The following is an 18,416-nucleotide window of genomic DNA, read 5'->3' as shown; positions in this document are numbered from 1 at the left end:
GACCACTCTCCTCTGCAGAGCAGCATACTGAAATTTGCAGCTACTTTCTCAGCCAGTCAGCTCTAATCTTTTCCACTGGTACTAGAATCTACTTTCACTCAGCAGCTGTGAGAAAAACACGACATTGAAACGACTTACCTGTGGTCAAGGAAACCCCCGCTTTACCTTGGGCTTTTCGCCGCTGCCCCACCTGCTCAGGCGTGGCTGATCCTTATTGTGAGCATGCCACTGCCAGTGTCCAGGAGGATCTTGAATGTTTGTTGCTTACCTCAGATACTCATAACACAGTTGTTAGAGCGACAGAGGTGCCAACATTCTTGTGTCATCCTACATTTCTACCGCCAGCAAACTTCAGCCTACTTTCCAGATGACATTAACGGATGAAGACCTGCGTGGGAGAGTGAGACGCTTTCCCTCTCTCAGCAGAACAGATTTACACTAGAGGTATTCATGTGTCCAGAATTGGTGAAATGGATCTGTGGAAAGCTTGACGTGCGCTGAGGGCACCAGACAGTCAGTGGACCGAATCTACCCAAGAATAATAATACCTGATCCAAAAGCCGTCAGCCTGGACAGACCCAAACAGAGGGAGGACACCAGCACTGGTAGCAGTATGATCTGCCACCAAGCATTTCTCCCTGCATATCACAGGTCCCTCTCTCAGTCTTTCTACTGCAGTGATTATAAAAACCAGATCAGAGCTGATAGATCGTCCGCTCAGACCCATTTGGATATCGAACATATTGACACACAGATTCAAGATGACACAACAGGACCTTACCTGACCTGATTAGAATGAGTCTGATTTGGACCTGACCTGACTCTAGTTTTGATTACTACAAGCCAAGTTAACCCCTGAAGACCTTTAACTTCTTCAGAGTTTCCTCAGCTCCCATGTGAGCAGCCTTTCTGGTGGTTGTCTGTGCTGCCTTTCCTTGTTCCATCTCCCCAACTAACCCCAAGCTGTTGGGTGCCTTCTGGCTGGTTACATTAGTTCTCTGCTATTCCTTGTTTCCCTCATGCAAAAAATAATTTTGACAGCTTGTAGTTCCCAATACATTAGGCAAAGACTCATGGCTGCATTCCCTGGTTCTTCTGACCACTTCTTCCTCTTGGTGGTGATACACAAGTCCTACACTGCCACCTCAAAACAAAAGAGCAAGGGTGAAATAGATCGTGAGAAACTGCCCACGCTGAAATTCACTGCAGCAGAATGATTCAGTTTCTGTTGGCATTGGAGAGCATTTTGAGAAAAGGCACCACCAGTCTGTTTGCTTTTGAAAGCTCAGGTTCTGGAGGATCCTGCTGGCCATATCCTCGTGCACGGCTCATGCAACGGCAGGCCAGGCGTTTTTCTGCTGCATTTCGTCAGTCATATACTCTGACTCAAATACATTTTTTGTCAGCCAGAACAATCTAGAATATATCCTCACCTAAAACATTCTCTGCACTCATATTTCTGGAGGCCATTTTCATTGTTGGAAACTTTGCTAGTTTGCAATACAAGCAAAGAGAACAAGGTCTTTCTGCGAACTCAGCTTTCTTGGTCAATCTCAGTCAATACAGCAAGCACCAAGAAATGTGTTGTTTCAGCTGACTACATTAACTATTAACTAAGGCTGCCGCCTGAATATCAAAAGGTTCGAATCATCTCTCAGAGACCTTTCAGTTGACTAAGATTCCGTCAAGTTTATTTATTTATTTTTGTTGGTCCATGTGCAGTGTACTACGGGGGATGTTTTGGTCTCCAAATTTTGCTGTAGAGTGAGTACTGGTTAACCTGGAAATCCAGATGCCCCGCCCCTAGCAAATTAGAATTTGCTCTGCACGGGGATCTGGCCCTGACGAGCAGAGCCCGTTGAATCGCCATCGGACCAATCAGATCAGTCTATCTGACAGAGGCAGGCTCTGGGCGGGCATAACATGATGAGGACAGCGCTGCGCCGTAGGAGTTGAAAAGTAAACAGCCAAGATGGCAGCTGCCCAAGGACCGCGTCCATTCAGCTTAGCTTTGGAAGAAACACAAAGCCAACTACACTTATCTTTTTCCTTAAGAGAGGAACAGAAGACTGCCCTAGAAGCCCTTGCTTCCAGGAAGGACATTTTTGCCGTTTTGCCAACGGGATACGGCAAAAGCATAATATATCAGTTAGCCCCACTGGTCGACAAACCAATGGGGCTTACTGCAATGAATACGTCACCTTGTTTTTTGCTCTGATTGGCTATCGTGCTATCCAATTGCGTGCGATGGCATTTAGTATGCCTCAGTTAGTGCCGCCCCTTGGGTAGGAAGGGTGTATCGGTGAGGGCCAGACTCAAAATCTTTCTAGATTTGAGTATGGATTTCCAGGCTAAGTGCTCCTCGCTTTCATGCTGCTCTTGGGTACAGGCAGCTGCATACATAGAGTCAGCTGCCCAGAGGAAGAGCGGCTTTGTCCAGGCTGGCTCTGAGATAACGTTATCTTTTGCCTTCTGCTTAGAAGTGGTGAATTTACTAGTGTCATCAAAAAATGTTGCTGCACATTGCCCGTTCTTCTTTAGCACGGTTAGCTTGTCGACTACATTACGTGAATGTAACTGTCATTAAACATCCTGCAGAACCCTGGTCAAACTCTCTAACTCTTGAATACTCATGTTGACCAGCCAAATCTGATTCAGCCAATACAATTGTGAGTTGCATATAGCTGTACTGTCAACACCGATTGGATATCTACAAGTCTGTTGACCAGTGAAAATGTGTCTGGTGACGGTGGGTGTGATGGAGTGTTTTTGCTCCCATAAGTGGAGCCCTCACATGTTTGCATCCTGCTACTCTACAAGTTGCCTTTAGAACCTGTCAAAGGGCTCCACTTATGGAACTAGGGTTACAATCCATTTACATATATCCATATCCTGGCCTGTAAGCATTTGTCGTTTTCCATAATTGGTTTTAATTCTCTGCTCGCTTTTCTAATAATAAGAAATCATTTTTAGTGTTTGAAATTAAGGAATTAGCTCAATAATGTGCCTTGAAAATGGTTTAAAGTTTATCAATTAATATGAGCTGATGATATCCAGTATGTAAGGATATTTGTGACTGTTACTGAAGGTCTATTAATGTGAATGTCATGACCAGAAAAGTAGGAGTATTCATTATTCATCTCACTCAGCTGGAAACATCAGATATACTCAAATATTTGATGTTTGAATTTAATAGACCACAACATTAATTTCTAGGAAAACACATTTAGACTGGATCATGATATTACATTTACCAAAATCTCAGGCAATATCTCGTCTCAATATCAATCTAATTTATTTTGTAATATCAAGTGTCAGTTAAACAGATATCCAGCTCTAATCTCTGTGTATCATATTAAAAGTGCAAAATTAGTTTCCCAACCCTGGGAAACAATCAGTATACTTAAACTAGAATGAAAGCAGATGGTATGTTCGCTCCTGCTCTGTATACTGTAGCAGATGATGTCACATCTCAGTTTCAGCAACATTTTTTCTGGCTTTTTTTTTTTCTTTTTTTTTGTATTTCTGTCTCACAGTTGATCTTATTCAACCTTTAGCACCATACCATCTATTAAATGTGCCCAGTGATTTGCCTTCTTACACTGATGGTGTCACGGTGGCGCAGACTTGACACTGCACCGAAACGATCTTCTCCTGACCTCCGCCCACAGTAATACATTAGACATAACACAGTCAAAAAAACCTCCTCTTTCATACTCTCATATGACTAACAGACCCTGATTTTCATACCTTATTCTCCCACTCACCCGCCTACACGAGGTCTATAGAGGAATCTGACAAACTCCTCTTAAAGTAGGAATATCATAGCTTCCTCTTAATAGCCTTTCTGTGCAAGAATATCTTTCCAACTGCATGTCATTATGATTTTTGTTTTCCTCTTTCTGTTTCCAGAAAAAGCAGGCAGCCAGTGTTGACCGGATCACTCTGTATGGTCTGATGGTGAAGCCCATTCAGCGATTCCCGCAGTTCATATTGCTCCTGCAGGTATGAAATATTGTTTGCAAAGGAATAGACATTCAGCTTGTTTTAATTAATTAATTTCACTAGCTAAACACTTCCAATATGAGAAACTAGAGTCGCATTAAAGATTCAGCAGCACACACATGCTGATAGAGATGCAAAGCTGCAAGGTCACAGAAGGAGTGTAGATTTTAACTGATCCAAAGTACAAGACGTCTCACCTCTTACTTTTACACCGAGGTTAGCCTGAGCTAGAAAAGTAGCTAGCCACATCAGTTTTTCACATTGCTGGCTGTACATCCAGACTCTTCCACTTTCCATTCTGAGCAAAGATTTGGATTTGAGCTTGACTCTCCGGATCGGCAGAAGCTCATTTCATCCCTCAGTAGGCATTGATTATCCATGAATTCAAAAGATAAGTTATGAATGTGAATCAGGCATTTTCTTCTAGCCTAAACTCAGTCCTCCAAATAAGAACTGTATGTATTAAATCATACATTACAGGCATTGCAGCTCAAAGCACTGCACTACATCTGAGATGCACATCAAGACAACACGAAGCTTTCACTGGGCCATAGATGCAGGACAAATATAGACACATAGACGAAAGCCAAAAAGCCTACGCTTAGACCTGTTTGTTTTAGCCGACACTGCTTACGAAAGGGGAGAAGCTGCAATACAATGAGCTTTACAAAGTTTACATAACCACTAGAAAGTTAGTGTTGCGCGCACAGTTAAATCCTCTGGAGTCTGTGACAGTCACACACCTACCTCAAAGAGAGTATCTGACCCACATTTGAACTTTTTAAGACAAAACTCCCAACCAGAACACTTTATATTGTTATTACTTAGTATATTGCAGGATACAGATAAAAGTATTATATCATAAACAGTGAGTGGTTTTTTAACTTGTAGTGTCTTTATTTAAAACTTTCCTTGTCACCTTTTCTAGGACATGCTAAAGAATACACCGAAGGGCCACGTGGATCGTCTGCCCCTGCAGCTTGCTCTCACAGAGCTGGAGATGCTGGCTGAGAAACTGAATGAACAGAAACGAGTAGCTGACCAGATTGCAGAAACTCAACAACTAGCCCGCAGTGTCAGTGATCGCCTGCTCAGTAAGGTGACTGAATACACACGCACTCTCCAGTGCACGTGTACACGCACTCGCACACGCACATATGCCCCAATCCCATCAGCTGTGAGCCAGCCTCCGAGCCCTTTAACTCCTCTGCGTTGTTATCACTGTGAGCCAAACACCTATAAATTAAACTAGTATACAGCAATCGCTTATATCACTTTCCCACACATTAATCTAGTGAGGCATTTTTATTTAGAGAAATTATCTCCTAGAAATGATGCCCATTATCATTCCTAAACAGTACCAAATGCAATGGCAGAGGCGTTGCCTCTCCATTACCACACTGAAATTACAGTCCTGCCGCTGCAAATCTGAACAAATGCTGCTCTGAATAAGAAGAATTAGGGGGTAAATGAGACATTTAATTGGAAACTGTAAGAGAGCTATCTCTTTCACCCCGTCGCTCTTCCTCTCTCTCCACTTTGCCTCCCCTCTATTCCCCTTGTGCACCCCCCTGCTTACTTGCTTGCTTACTTTCTCACTCCACTTATGCACTCTTCTTCTCTTTTTCTAGTGTGACTGCATCTGCCTCTGTCTTCTCTCTCTTCCTCCCTCTCACATCCTCCTCCTCCTCTCTTTATTTCTCTCTATCAGCCCTTGCTTTCCAGGACTCTGAGATGAGCTGATTCGGCCAATCTCCTCCACTCCACACAGAATTCCATTTGCTGCGGTGACACTGCAGAATTCCAATAGGAAACAGTCTCCTCTATTGCCCCCATAACCATCCAATGAAATATTCATTCTTTGTCTCAAAGTATCTAAGTCGCCGGAATAGGACAGATAACAATGTGAGTGAGAATGGGTTTAGCACACACTCACACACACGCCTGCACTCCCACTCACACATGCACATGTGCACGGTGCAATGTCCTCTGTGCCTATTGATGCTTGAAGACTTTAAGGGTGTGTTCTTATAGCGGCCCACCTCTTGAGGGAGTTGTACGGTTTGGTGGCCATCAAACGGCAGTCCTACTCGGACTAATGACTCATTTTGTGTGCTATCTGAGCCTCAGCCAAAAGCAGCTACAGATTGCCTGCAGATAGGACATCCTCTTCTGTGAAATGTGGTCAGATGCGTTACTGCACTGCAGGTTGTCGAATGGACACAGCAGAGAGATTCATTATTCGCTAAAAATGTGTGCCTTTTGAACAAACACAAACATCAAAGAATCAAGATGTGAACTCCATATTTGGACATAACCCGCTGCTTGCATTATAAATTGTGATGAGTCTGGCTTAGATTGGCACAGTATGCATAAAACTAAAAGTATTGATTTAGGCAGTCATAGAAGAAGCTGGACCAAAGTGCTAAAAAAAGCTTTTTGTTGCTGTTTCCTTTTGCCAAACATATGGATGACTGGAAAGCACAGCATGTGCCAACATACTGTGGCATAAATTGCATCTGTTATTGGATTCATTAGCTGTGTCTGTGTGTGTGTGTGTGTGTGTGGGTGCATGTGTGTGTGTGTAAAGGTGTGCAGCCAGCAAACTGTTTTTGTATATATCCAAGTGAAGCTGCCTTGTTATGGTGGAAAGGATTGTGTGTCCCAGTGCTCATCCAGTAAGCTAAGCCAGTTTGGACTCTGAGGTAGTGGTGTGGTGGATTGCATGGTACAGACAAAGAGACAGAATGATCTGAGGCAAGTGTTGGAAGTATTTATTTTGAAGTAAAAGTTTTTGGCAGCTCGTATTGCCCCATTAAATTAAAGTTTGTGTTTAGGTTCCTCTCATCACACGTGTGCAGGGAAAAGATTCACTAAGTTGGCTGAATGAACAGGGTAGAGATGTATGCGTGACTTGTGTGTGTGTGTGTGTGTGTGTGTGTGTGTGTGTGTGTAGGTATACCAGGGCTGGATGATATGGGGAAATAATCTAACTGATCAATATTGCAATTATGATTTAGTATGTGATTGTTTTAAAGGTCCTTATCTTCCCTTATCTTCTTCCTTTTCTGTATTATTCAACATACAGAGCAATACATCATTCTAGATTAATATCATCACAATCTTTATTGTCAAATAATATGGAATTTCTCTTTGGCTTTACCAGTTGGTGGTATTATAGGAAAATCACATTACATACAATAAATAACACATCATGCACAGCACAGACAACAGTAACGGACAGGGTTTCAGTGCTCTGGGTATGACCTACAGCTGTGTATTGGCAAGAATATGATACGCATCATGGTACAGGGTTATGATTCACTATATATTGTGAATATATATATATATATATATATATATATACATATACATAGAGCCATTCATGTTTTCACATCAGCCATGGTAAAGCAGCCCCTTCACGACAAGAGCGTCGTTAAAAACACAGATTTATTTTTAAAGTGAAACTACTTTATTCAGTGTTTTTACCTGTTTAAGTCACTGGGTCCATTTTTGGAGAGAATTAGACCTCTGCACATAATTAGTCTCCTGGTGAAATCCGCCAGAACAATGGACACTGAAGGAATTCTAACCGGGGAAAAGTTTTAGCCAGTTGCAATGGGCAGTCCTCGCCACTAGATGTCCCTAAATCACCCTAAATCTTACACACTTTTGCTTTCAGTAAACAAATTTGAAAAATGGTTAATATTTAGAAACTGACAGTGTTTTTGAGAATTAATACAGTATAACAAAACATTATAATGTGATACTAACACAAGTCATGACCAACACATTGGTACAGTCGACATATGAATAGCTCTTTCACAGGCTAAGCCTACTTGTTACGGTGAAATGAGATGATGCATGAACTGAAATGAATAACATCTTTATGTAGCTGTTGAATTCTATAATCCTTTAATCACAGTAAATTATAACCTGTAATTTTAAGCTTCATAAACATGTAATATAACCATCATGACTTAACTCAGTAAACTCTGAAAAATATAATAACAAAGCACTGCAGAACAACAGGCCAGAGTATGAACATTAACGTATGAAAAGTAGAATAAATGCACACTGAATATGGTTCTACAGCTCACATCGATGTAAATATGTTAACTTTCCCAGAAGTCAGAAAAGGAGACACAGAAAGTTTTCTTGGGTCTCGAGGAGCTGAAGCGTTTTTTAACAGGAGACAACTTTGGTGCAAATTTCTCCTCAGCTGCTCTGAAAGCCTCCACTGTCATGCACTCTGTGTCACACGACCACACACTCGCTACACACACATAACGCTACCCTTACAACAGTATAATATGTAAACATGTGGTGTACTTAAACTTGTCATGTCCAATGTCTATTTTCATATATTAGTTCTGCGAGCATCAGATCTCGTGCATAGCATTTGTACAAGCTGTTTTCTTTATCTACTCTCATTCCCATATGTCACGTGCAGCGTAGGACGGTGTGCACGTGAAGCCCACAGCGCCAGGCGTTTCTGACTCTCTGGTTGGTTCAATCCTGTAGCAATAAACAAATAGCATTGTTTGCTATTTAAAAATTGCTTTCTATTACATCACAATGTCGATTTGAATTCGATTAATCGTTCAGCCCTAACAATCACGCACATTAAGTGACCTTCAGCGGCATGAATGTGTTGCTAATCCCCGATGAGACATCTGTTCCTCCCAGGCTGACTTCTGTGTCCTCCAGGCACCAAACTCTGGAGGACTGGCCCTTTGTGATGCTGTCTCCTCCTCCTCTGATCTGATTGCTGTGTCCCTTTTAGCAACTGAACTCGGAGCAGGGGTCACTGGTCCTTTGTGAGACGCTTATTGAGACTGTGTATGGCGAGCGGGGACAAGTCCTGAAGTCGAAGGAGAGAAAGGTCTTCCTCTTTGATGATGTGCTCATCTGTGCCAACATAAATGTCAAGTAAGTCCCTCTTGCAGAACAAGTCGAGCCGAATGCCCTTGCATTCAAAAATACTTTGCTAATGCGTTCATAATGCGCAGTTCTAGCATGAAGTTGTGTGAGTTTTGAAAGGAGAGTCTGCTAAACTGCACAGTTAGGAGAAATAGCTATTAGGTGGCACAGGGCTCTAATGTGATGCCCTAGGTTTTGCAAGGATATTTTGGCAAACTGCATAGGAAAGAGAAATAGCTGCTAGGGGATTTGAGCACTATCTGGAGTTGCAGGAGCTTTATCAGCTTTAAACAAATGGTAGAATGCCTAACTACAGCTACAGGAGTCCTAGATTACTGACATAAAACATTTTTTGGTTTCTTTCCAATTTATCTTCTGTGACAGCACCATTGATCACATCTCTCCCTCTCTTTTTCCTTCCTTCTCTCCCTCTCTCTCTCTCTCTCTCTCTCTCTCTCTCGAAGTAAACAGGAAAGGGATTTTGTATATTTTGCAAAGCTCCTGTCAAAGATGTCGCTTAAAGCCCTCTTGTTAAGCCTTCAAAGTAATTATCGCTCTACGTCTCATTCAACTCCAGTGTCCCGAAGTTGACTTTGTCTGCCCTCCAGGATCTTGACAAACCGATCACAATGTTGATTGTCTGCGTGATTACAGGAATACATGAATAGCAATGAACTCCTCCTCACAGCCAGGGGTACAATTTTGGCAGGGAACATGGGTGATCATACAGATTCTAATTCCCACTCCCAAGTCGTCTTCATGACATCTCTCCTCCTATGGAGAGCTGTGTGTAGTGCTGTTAGCAAAATGTGGATAGGGAGGGAAATTCTCTCAGGTTGTTTTCCTTCTAAACTGCTTCCTCTCATATTTTTAATTTCTTCTTATCTCCACCAGGGGGCCTCCGGATATCAGCAGCCTGGTCCCTGTCGGTCCCAAGTACACCATGAAGTGGAGCGCCCCCCTTCAGCAGGTGCAAGTAGTCGAGGTGGGGCAGGAGGGCTCTCAAAGCAAAGACACCTTCTTCCAACAGAGCGGAGCCAAGCGCGCAAGTGTCGCCAGCACTTCAGGTAAAACCTAAAATCAAAGTGAACCGGTCCTATCTCATTTCTCCCCCCCCCATGTGTCATCCCCCAGTTAATCTCATCACTTGGACTGACTTTTAGTCTCAGCCCCTTACTCTGACTCAGCAAGGCTAATCTGTTTCTGTTCTCAAGTGTCCCGCAGAGGGCTGGAGATGCATCCGTGCTGCTTGTCACTCTGATTGAGGATGTGTTTGTGAGGAGGATAGTGATGACGGTCACTTGTTCCAATCTGCCTAGGGTGTTTTATCTTGGAGAGAGATGTGGGGGTAGAGAGCCCCCTGCCGCAGCATCCCCACAGTCTCATTTCACTCTCTGATAGACCACAAACACATCGAGAGTGGAGTCATCAATCTGCAGAGATTATTCCCTCCCTTTCCAGGCCCAATTAGAGAGCCAGTAGCAGTAGATAGGAATCGGTGGTTGAAACACTAGTTCTCCCACCACCCCTCACTAAACTCTGGTGTATACAGAGCTTGACGAGATCCCTGATAAATGTGCCATGGGAAAAGGAAGATACAAAGCCTTATCAGGATGTAATGGTACAGGCTTTTTAAAGTTGCAGCTCCATGACTTAAATATTAATGCCGCCTTCTTCAGAGCTCCCCGTGTCATGCTCGGCAAGCAGCTACTGTTTTGAGAGCTGGTTCAGATTCTCACTGGATTAAGTTTTTGCTTTTGCTCAGGTAGTGTATACTCACAACTTTGCTGCAAGGTTTGGGGATCATTTAAGGTTAGCTCTCAATGCAGCTGTCTCTCCTTCCTTCACCTGCGTCTAACTCTGCAAATGTTATGCCCCACAGAGAGTGGTGCTGGATTCTGGCTCTGACATTCTCTCTTCTTCTTCTTCTTTTTCTTTTTTTTTTCCACCTTTTCGACACGGTGCGGTCACCTTAATCATGCCTATCCAGAAACCTCCCCGAACATCTGTGGGACCGTTCCCCCAAATTTTTATTCAGACAGGCTGTCCCATCTATTTATAGTTTCATCCCCTGTGATGTCATTCAGTGGGGTGTCTCGTCTAGATCCTGCGCTCCCTCAGCATGGCTCAAAATGGAGTCATTTTTCATCTTGTGCAGGCCCTGGCGCCCTTCTTTATTGAAGAAAGCTGGCCTTTAGGGAAATGCAACCCCGTCTTTCGTCCTCTTCCCTTTTGTCTCTGTCGGACTGTCTCTTTCCCTGTCTGTTCTTACCAACACACAGCAAGCCCGCCGACATACGTGCTCTTTGTTTGAAAGCAGAGTGTGCCAGTTGTTTATGCTGCCTTACCTTCATTCTGCCCCCATTACACCTCCCTTATTGCTGCTTCTCTTTTGACCTGCTGTCAGGAGTGCAGTTTTTTTTTTTTGTCAGAGATGTACCAGTGGGCTTTGGCTGCGGATCAGACAAGGGTTTTGATGCAGGTGTGGAAGCTGCATTGTCTTTAAATCCACTGGCCGGCATCACTGGCACAGCCGCTGAGGGCTAGATTGCTGACTTATTCCAGAGAAAGCAGGGATGGACCCCTCTGGGCTCTGGCCTTCCACACCAGTGAGCTACGTGCCTGGCGGCCGATGTGTATAGCCATGTCTGAGTGTGAAAACCATATCCTGCCTCACCAACGGGATTACGCTGGATTACAACTCAGCACATTCACCTCTCGGGCCGTAGCCAACAGCAAGCCCCAGAGGACTCAACGAACCTGTACAGGGTTTCAGGCAATCCCTTTGGAGAGGACAGGAAGACATTGTTCGTGCAGCTCACAGCGTACCCTTTTATATTCAGATGTCTCACCTATTGATTTCTTTACACAGATGACAGATGTCACTGGCGGCCTGTGACAAAGATCCCATTAAACCCCAAAAGCTACAATGGAGCTCTTTAAATGAACAATGCAAGCCCACCACTCTCTTTTTCTCATTCCCTCTCCTCTTACGGCTTTACTCTCACTCCATTTATGCACGTGGATAGACAAAAGACGGCAGGTCCCCTCGGAGGAGCATGCCTCACTAAGCCCGCCTACCGGCTCAGCTCTTCTGCTACTTTATTATGTGGCAGCGGTGACAGTGCAGGACAGCTCAGGAGCAAAATCTACCTGCAGAATTTAATTAGGCAGCTCTCATGGAGCCTGCTGCTGGGGAGATGTGGGCCAGGGGAGCCAGGACGGAGGATGGCAGACAGGAGGAGACACAGCTATCGATTCGCAGCAGTAGGAGAGAGAGACTTTGAAGGTAGCGGGCCTCAAATCGATGCTGAATTTTGCGTCTAATGAGACACCTGCATTCCTTTTGGCCAGCAAAAGGGCATCATAGCTCCGAGTAACAGTTTCTCCATCTGATTTTTTTGCTCATAAATTCATTCTCTGTAGTTCAACAAATAATGAAGATCGATCCATCTGCACATCGAACCTCTTTTATTAGTGCCACTGGAGTTTCAGCAAAAGCAACTTTTCTTTCTGCACTTCCACTAGTTCTCAGAGGCAATGTCATTGTTTTCTCTGAGAGGGTAAAGCACTTTAACCTTGAACGTTCATGTATATTTCATGGTGGTATCAGGATGATGGTCCATGTACCACACATGTTTATTGTATATATTGCTGGGATCTTTTATCCTTGTATCCTTTAAAGGGAAACTTTGCCAATTTTCAAAATTCATACATGTTATTCCAGTTGTCTAAGACAGTCCAAGATATAATTAGAAATTAACAAATCTCTCCCAAATCCAAAAACTAGAGTGCTTAAACCTAAATTTGTGATTTCATAGTATATAAAATCTGGAGCTGTTCCATAGACAATAAATTGTAAAAGATGTTACAGTCACACTGAGAGCACCCAGGGGAACGTTCTGAGTATATGGACACATTTTCTGTTTCACAACGTAGAACACTACAAGAGAATAAAGCTTATTTGAGTATATAAAGGAAAACAAGTATTCTTTGGGCCCACAAAATCAGGCTCCCATTAACTGTCTATGGAGCAGCTCCAGACTTAATACTTTATGACATCACTAATTTGAGACTTATTTCTCAGGTGTCTGGCTTTGAGAGAGAGCAGCTCACGTTCATAAATATTGATTGAAATTTTATAGGCCATGGAAATAACATATTGGAATTCTTAATTTAGGCTTTTAAATGGTTAGTTAAATGACATATTTTTTAATCAAGTCATTTTCAAACATTTACTGGTTGCCAGTTTTCAAAAATGAGAATTATCAAAGGGCAACATGGGGGTGTTGTGGTTAGCACTGTCGCCTTACAGCAAGACCCTCCGACTGGCTGGGCCCTTCTGTGCAGAGTTAGCATGTTCTCCCCGTGTCAGTGTGGGTTTTCTCTGGGTACTCCAGCTTCCTCCCACAGTCCAAAGACATGCAGGTTAATTGGTGACTTTAAACTGGCCGTAGGTGTGAATGTGAGCGTGAATGGTTGTCTGTCTACATGTCAGCCCTGTGATAGTCTGGTGACCTGTCCAGTGTGTAACCCGCCTCTCGCCCAGTGTCAGCTTGGTTAGACTCCAACCCCCCGCGACCCTGAACAGGATAAGCAATTATGCATAATGAAAGAGTAAATGAGAATTATCTGACTGTGTGTTGAAAACCGCAGGGCTTTCAACTGTTTAACTAAACAATTTGCAGACATGACCTTAACACTGAAAACACACCAAGTGAATTGGTGAATAACAGTCTGAGAATACACACAGCCAGGCAGTAAACAGAGTCCCGTCACTCATGTGACATGTTGACCTATCATCCTGCCTCAAACATGGGCCTGACTCACAGCCGCTGAAAATTGTAGTTATTAGAACAAGGTGCACTTTGCTGCTGCTTGGTGTGTTTTTTGCGTGAGGTTTGTGAAATTGTGATGTCATTATTTTATGACAGTTTATAAACAAAAGGCCCTTACTAATAGGGGGTGGGTTTGTTTTTGCCCAGTTAAATGCACATCAGTGCACATCAAAGTGTTGTTTTTGTCATGAGTATTTTCACACAGAATGTGGATATTACACAGCAAAAAAGTGACGTAATTTTATTTCAGAACAGTCGAGTTTTTTCTATGCTTTCACATTACGAATACAGGCATCAATCAATCATGTTGTACCTTTTTATAGGGATGATAAAACTATACTGCTCCCTTCACTTTCAACCTTTACAAAAGGCAGCACCTACCAGATACACTCACTCCATTTTTACCTCTCACAAGAAAAGCCCCACACTTATAACATTACTGTACACGGTGTAAATGTTTTCCAGATGGAACTCAAATTCGCTCAGAGCATTTGGCTAAAAGGGAATTCAATAAAATAGCTTGCATTAGTTTAAAGGTAGGGTCTGGAGGATTTTCCAGTTGCTGTTTGTAAACACACATTCAAATTTGACCTCCCCGTCAGGCTCAACTCTCCCGGGTGTACGGAGCCCGGAGGTACAGAAGAAGAGGTTCAGACAAGGCTCACGCTGGTGCACGCTCGGACATGCTCGGGCGTGGCACCTGCGCTCTCTCATTGGCTGGGGAAATCTCCGCCCAGAAGTGGTCCGAGCTCACAAAAACATCAAAATACAGTTAAAGGGCAGGAGCTCTGCAAACAGAGTCACCACCACACATGAGTAGAAGCCCATAGGTGATGATTAAGCAGGATTTCATTTGTATATGTCTATATTTTGTTTTGTTTGAAAATCCTCCAGATCCTACCTTTAAACAGCAGCTTACCTCAGAGAGACTGCCAGATGCCACTCTGGGTCAGTAGGCTTTCAGTAAGTAGCTGTCGCAAGTTTACATTGCTGCCGGTATGAATAGATCTGATACACAACATTTAGAGGCAAGCATTTTGCATTTTTGTGTCATTTATTCGTCATGCCCCCGGTGTATGAAGGCTTTAAGTGTACTAATTATAAATAATATTTTGGTGATTTTGCAATCCCTAAGGCTTTGTGTGTTGCCCACTCCTTAGGTAAAGCGATCCTTGGCCCTCCACGTCTCTACCAGGAGCTGCAGGAACTGCAACATGACCTTTCTGTCGTGGAGGAGGTCACTCTCCTTGTGGGTACGCTGCAGGGGATGTACCAGGTACGTGTCGCCTCATGTTACACTTCCACTGTGGCTGCACTGTCTCACAGAGAAAATGTGTATCATACAACATACATAATGCAACAAAGATGGGCGACAGGTGAGATTTCAGGCACAGGTTTCCCCAGTCTAGCTGACTCCAAAACCACTGAAGGCACAGTTTGCTTTGTTTATCCCAGCACTACACAGTGTAGCCCTGTTCTCTTAGGATTTCCTTTAAAAGCCTCTTTTTAAATTGGCCACTGGAAAAAAAACAAAAAAAGAAACACTCTCAGACTGACCTTCAGACGTGCTATTCTGCCCTCCAATCCTGCTTTCAGTATCACAAATTATTTATAAACCAGCTATCTCAAGATATCGACTGAAATATGGAAATATATGTGTATATAATATATAAAATATGAAATGTATTCCGTAAACCGCAGCTTACTTTACAATAAGCCCTGAGAACACCGAGGCTGCAAAGACAAAATTGAAGTATGCCCAGCTAATTTGAATAGCCTGATTCAGTGCAAACTGAGAGCTCAAGTCTGGATGGTACAGGGATAACCGTTTGGGGAAATCTCTTTCTGCTCTTCCTCTTAAAGAAATTACAAAAGGATTCTAGATGTTTAAAATGTGATCAAAGAGCAGCCTCATATTCATCTCGAATCATCAATTTCTAAAAGCATGCATGCTGCCATCTATCTCGACATCAAGAGTGCCACAATGGTGGGAATGAGATGTTCCCTCTGATATTCTACATTGAATAGAAGTGTCAGATTTGCTATGTAGCAGAAGAAATCGGCAGCGCCCCTCCTGTGGCGCTCAAATCAGGACACTTCCCAGTTGTCTGCCACTAACACATTAACAGTACCATACACTACATAACACAGCCAGGGAGGTATACTCCAGCAATCACCAAAGAGCCTCTCAGGCTAATGGTGGCACCTTTGCCTCCCTGCACTTAATGAGCACAATGTCCTCAGGAGGAGTGATATTGGCACGGCACTAAATGACTGATTTTCACTTTCCACCCAGTTATAATGCTGCCCACCGAACAAACAGACAAAAATATTTCAGCACAGCTCATTGACTACAGAAAATTGATTTGATTCAGTTTGACTTGAGGGAACGAGGTTTTACTGTAAAATGGATGCTGGTGTTGAAGTGAATTCAACGTTACATTTGAGGGGATAAAAATGTCATTACCACACAGTGTCAAATAATGTACTGCAGTTGTGCAGCGAGTGGATGTGTGGTTGGTTGCGTGTGAGAATATCAATATGTAAGTGCATCTACAGTATGCCCTTGTGCCCTGTACACTTGTGTCTCTGTGAGATGACCTACTGTATGCTACAGCAGAAAAACAAGTTTTAACTGTGTGTGTTTCTCCCTCAAAGAACCTGAACACCACTGTGGCCCAGGACTGGTGTCTGGCTCTACAGAGGCTTATCCGCATCAAAGAAGAACAGATCCAGAGTGCTAACAAATGTCGCTTACGCCTGCAGGTGCCCGGCAGGCCAGACAAGTGAGTAGTATCTCACATAAAGATGTGCTCCAAGTAAAATGTCCCGTATGTGTCTGGGTTTGAGAACATAAATGACCACAACAGCAACGACAACAACACAGACAGCAGCACCAGAGGCTTTTCTTGTGTTGGTAAATGAATTACAAAGCTTCCAACAATGGAGGTGCAGCATCTTTGTGATTCCATGGCCGTCATATTCACCACTAAAAGTTAACAGCCAGTGACAGACATTAGATTGCACATACAAACAAGGATTATGATGTTCATGGATCGTAACATTGTGCATCTTCATTCACCTCAGAGCACATTCCCTGGGCTTATTCTCAACCACAGTCCAGTGCCAGGTCCTGACCTTTTGCAACATGTTTTGTCCATCCAGAATGGCTGAGAATATAGGAGGAAAGACGAGGTGGCTTGAAAAACACAGGACATCGTGGTTACATATATGCACTTTGCAAATTAAAGGCAAGAACAGTTTATTCTGTCGTGAGTGGGTAATTACCTGACTCAAATAACTCATTTCCTTCGGTGCTTGGAGAGAATAATGAATGTTCCTTTTGCAGGATTTAATTGAGACACTTTTTGCCTCAGCCTTTACCTAACATTGGACCTGAGTGCAGAATGGTTGCTCAACTAATATCCACATTATTTTATGTTTAAAGTCACTGTGCTGAAGAGCCAAATTAATAAATTATAAGCCAAAATGCTCAGCATTTGGCAAAGTAGTATATGCTTCCACACTACAGTGCTATTATTCATCTGCTGGATGTATGAATAATGTATAACACTTTTGGTTTTTAATATTAGATTTAAGAGTTGATAAACAAGAGTAAACTATAATAAGTATGTAACCTATAATATATATATTCCCATGAAGCTGTTTACATGGTTAATGAAAATAAACATTCAACTAATATTCCTGTTTACATGCAGCCATGCATGCTCCAGTAACGTAAAATAATGTATCAAATAATGGAAAAGAAAACAGCTGAAACCACCAATGTCATTTTGCCTCTTTGCTTAAAGGGAAATTTCGGTTTATTTCAACCTGTCTCCTATCGTCCTAAATTCGTTTCAAGTGACTAGTGACATAAAAATAATAGTTAGCATGTTAGCCGGAAGAATACAGAATACACTGACGAAGAGCTTCGTGAAACTGAAGAACGGAGGAGGAGAGAGAGAGAGGCGCAACAGGTAGAGGACGAGAGAGGAGGAATGGCTGCTGCAAGGCTGCGTAGCTCTGGAGATTGGTGGTGTACCTGTGAATGCTGTGCCCCAGTGCCCACAGAAGAGGAATGCCTCTGTTGCAAGGAATGGGACCAGTTGCAGCCTTATTTTCAAGGTCTGGATGTGACCGAGGACGAGACACCTCCACCTGGAGTAGTATCCAGCTGGGCTTTATCTAGAGCTCGCGATATTTCGGCAGCGCTTTGGAAAGCAGAGCTAAATGGTAAACAAACATGGCAGCACACCGGTAAGGTAAGCCAACACGTTTACATGTCGTTTTCTCTATGTTCTCTGACATTTATCCTAACGATATGAGGCAGTCTTTGTGGAAAAAAAGCTTGTTTAGTGGACTAACTTTGCACTTGAAGTATGCCCTTTCACTTACGTTTTAACAGGTCTGACGCTACTATGCGCCCCGGCTGTATCTAGGCTAACGGCTAACATGCTAACTATTATTTTTATGTCACTAGTCACTTGAAACAAATTTAGGATGATAAGAGACAGGTTGAAATAAACCGAAATTTCCCTTGAAAATTAAATTTTTTTTAGAGTGTACGACCAGTGGTGGACTCTTACCACCATGTGAATACAGCCACCCTCTTTCATTCCTTCAACCACTGTTTTAAAAATTTGGCTT

At 43.0% G+C, this 18,416-nt stretch overlaps 1 protein-coding gene across 2 annotated transcripts in view; it reads left to right on the top strand.

Annotated features, from left to right (window-relative positions):
- Window positions 1-18,416, top strand: part of arhgef10la (Rho guanine nucleotide exchange factor (GEF) 10-like a) — a 167,089-nt gene that overhangs the window by 47,215 nt on the left and 101,458 nt on the right. For both annotated transcript variants that reach the window (XM_050038813.1, XM_050038812.1), the window contains 6 exons: window positions 3,913-4,005; window positions 4,934-5,104; window positions 8,792-8,937; window positions 9,823-9,995; window positions 14,927-15,042; window positions 16,425-16,552. In XM_050038813.1, coding sequence (XP_049894770.1) covers window positions 3,913-4,005; window positions 4,934-5,104; window positions 8,792-8,937; window positions 9,823-9,995; window positions 14,927-15,042; window positions 16,425-16,552 — 827 coding nt within the window. The remainder of the gene's footprint in view (window positions 1-3,912; window positions 4,006-4,933; window positions 5,105-8,791; window positions 8,938-9,822; window positions 9,996-14,926; window positions 15,043-16,424; window positions 16,553-18,416) is intronic.

This window comes from Epinephelus moara, chromosome 24, assembly GCF_006386435.1.
Source record: "Epinephelus moara isolate mb chromosome 24, YSFRI_EMoa_1.0, whole genome shotgun sequence".
Taxonomy (NCBI): Eukaryota; Metazoa; Chordata; class Actinopteri; order Perciformes; family Serranidae; genus Epinephelus; species Epinephelus moara.
The sequence above is the reverse complement of the archived record's forward strand: the minus strand, read 5'-3'. Positions and strand labels throughout refer to the sequence as shown.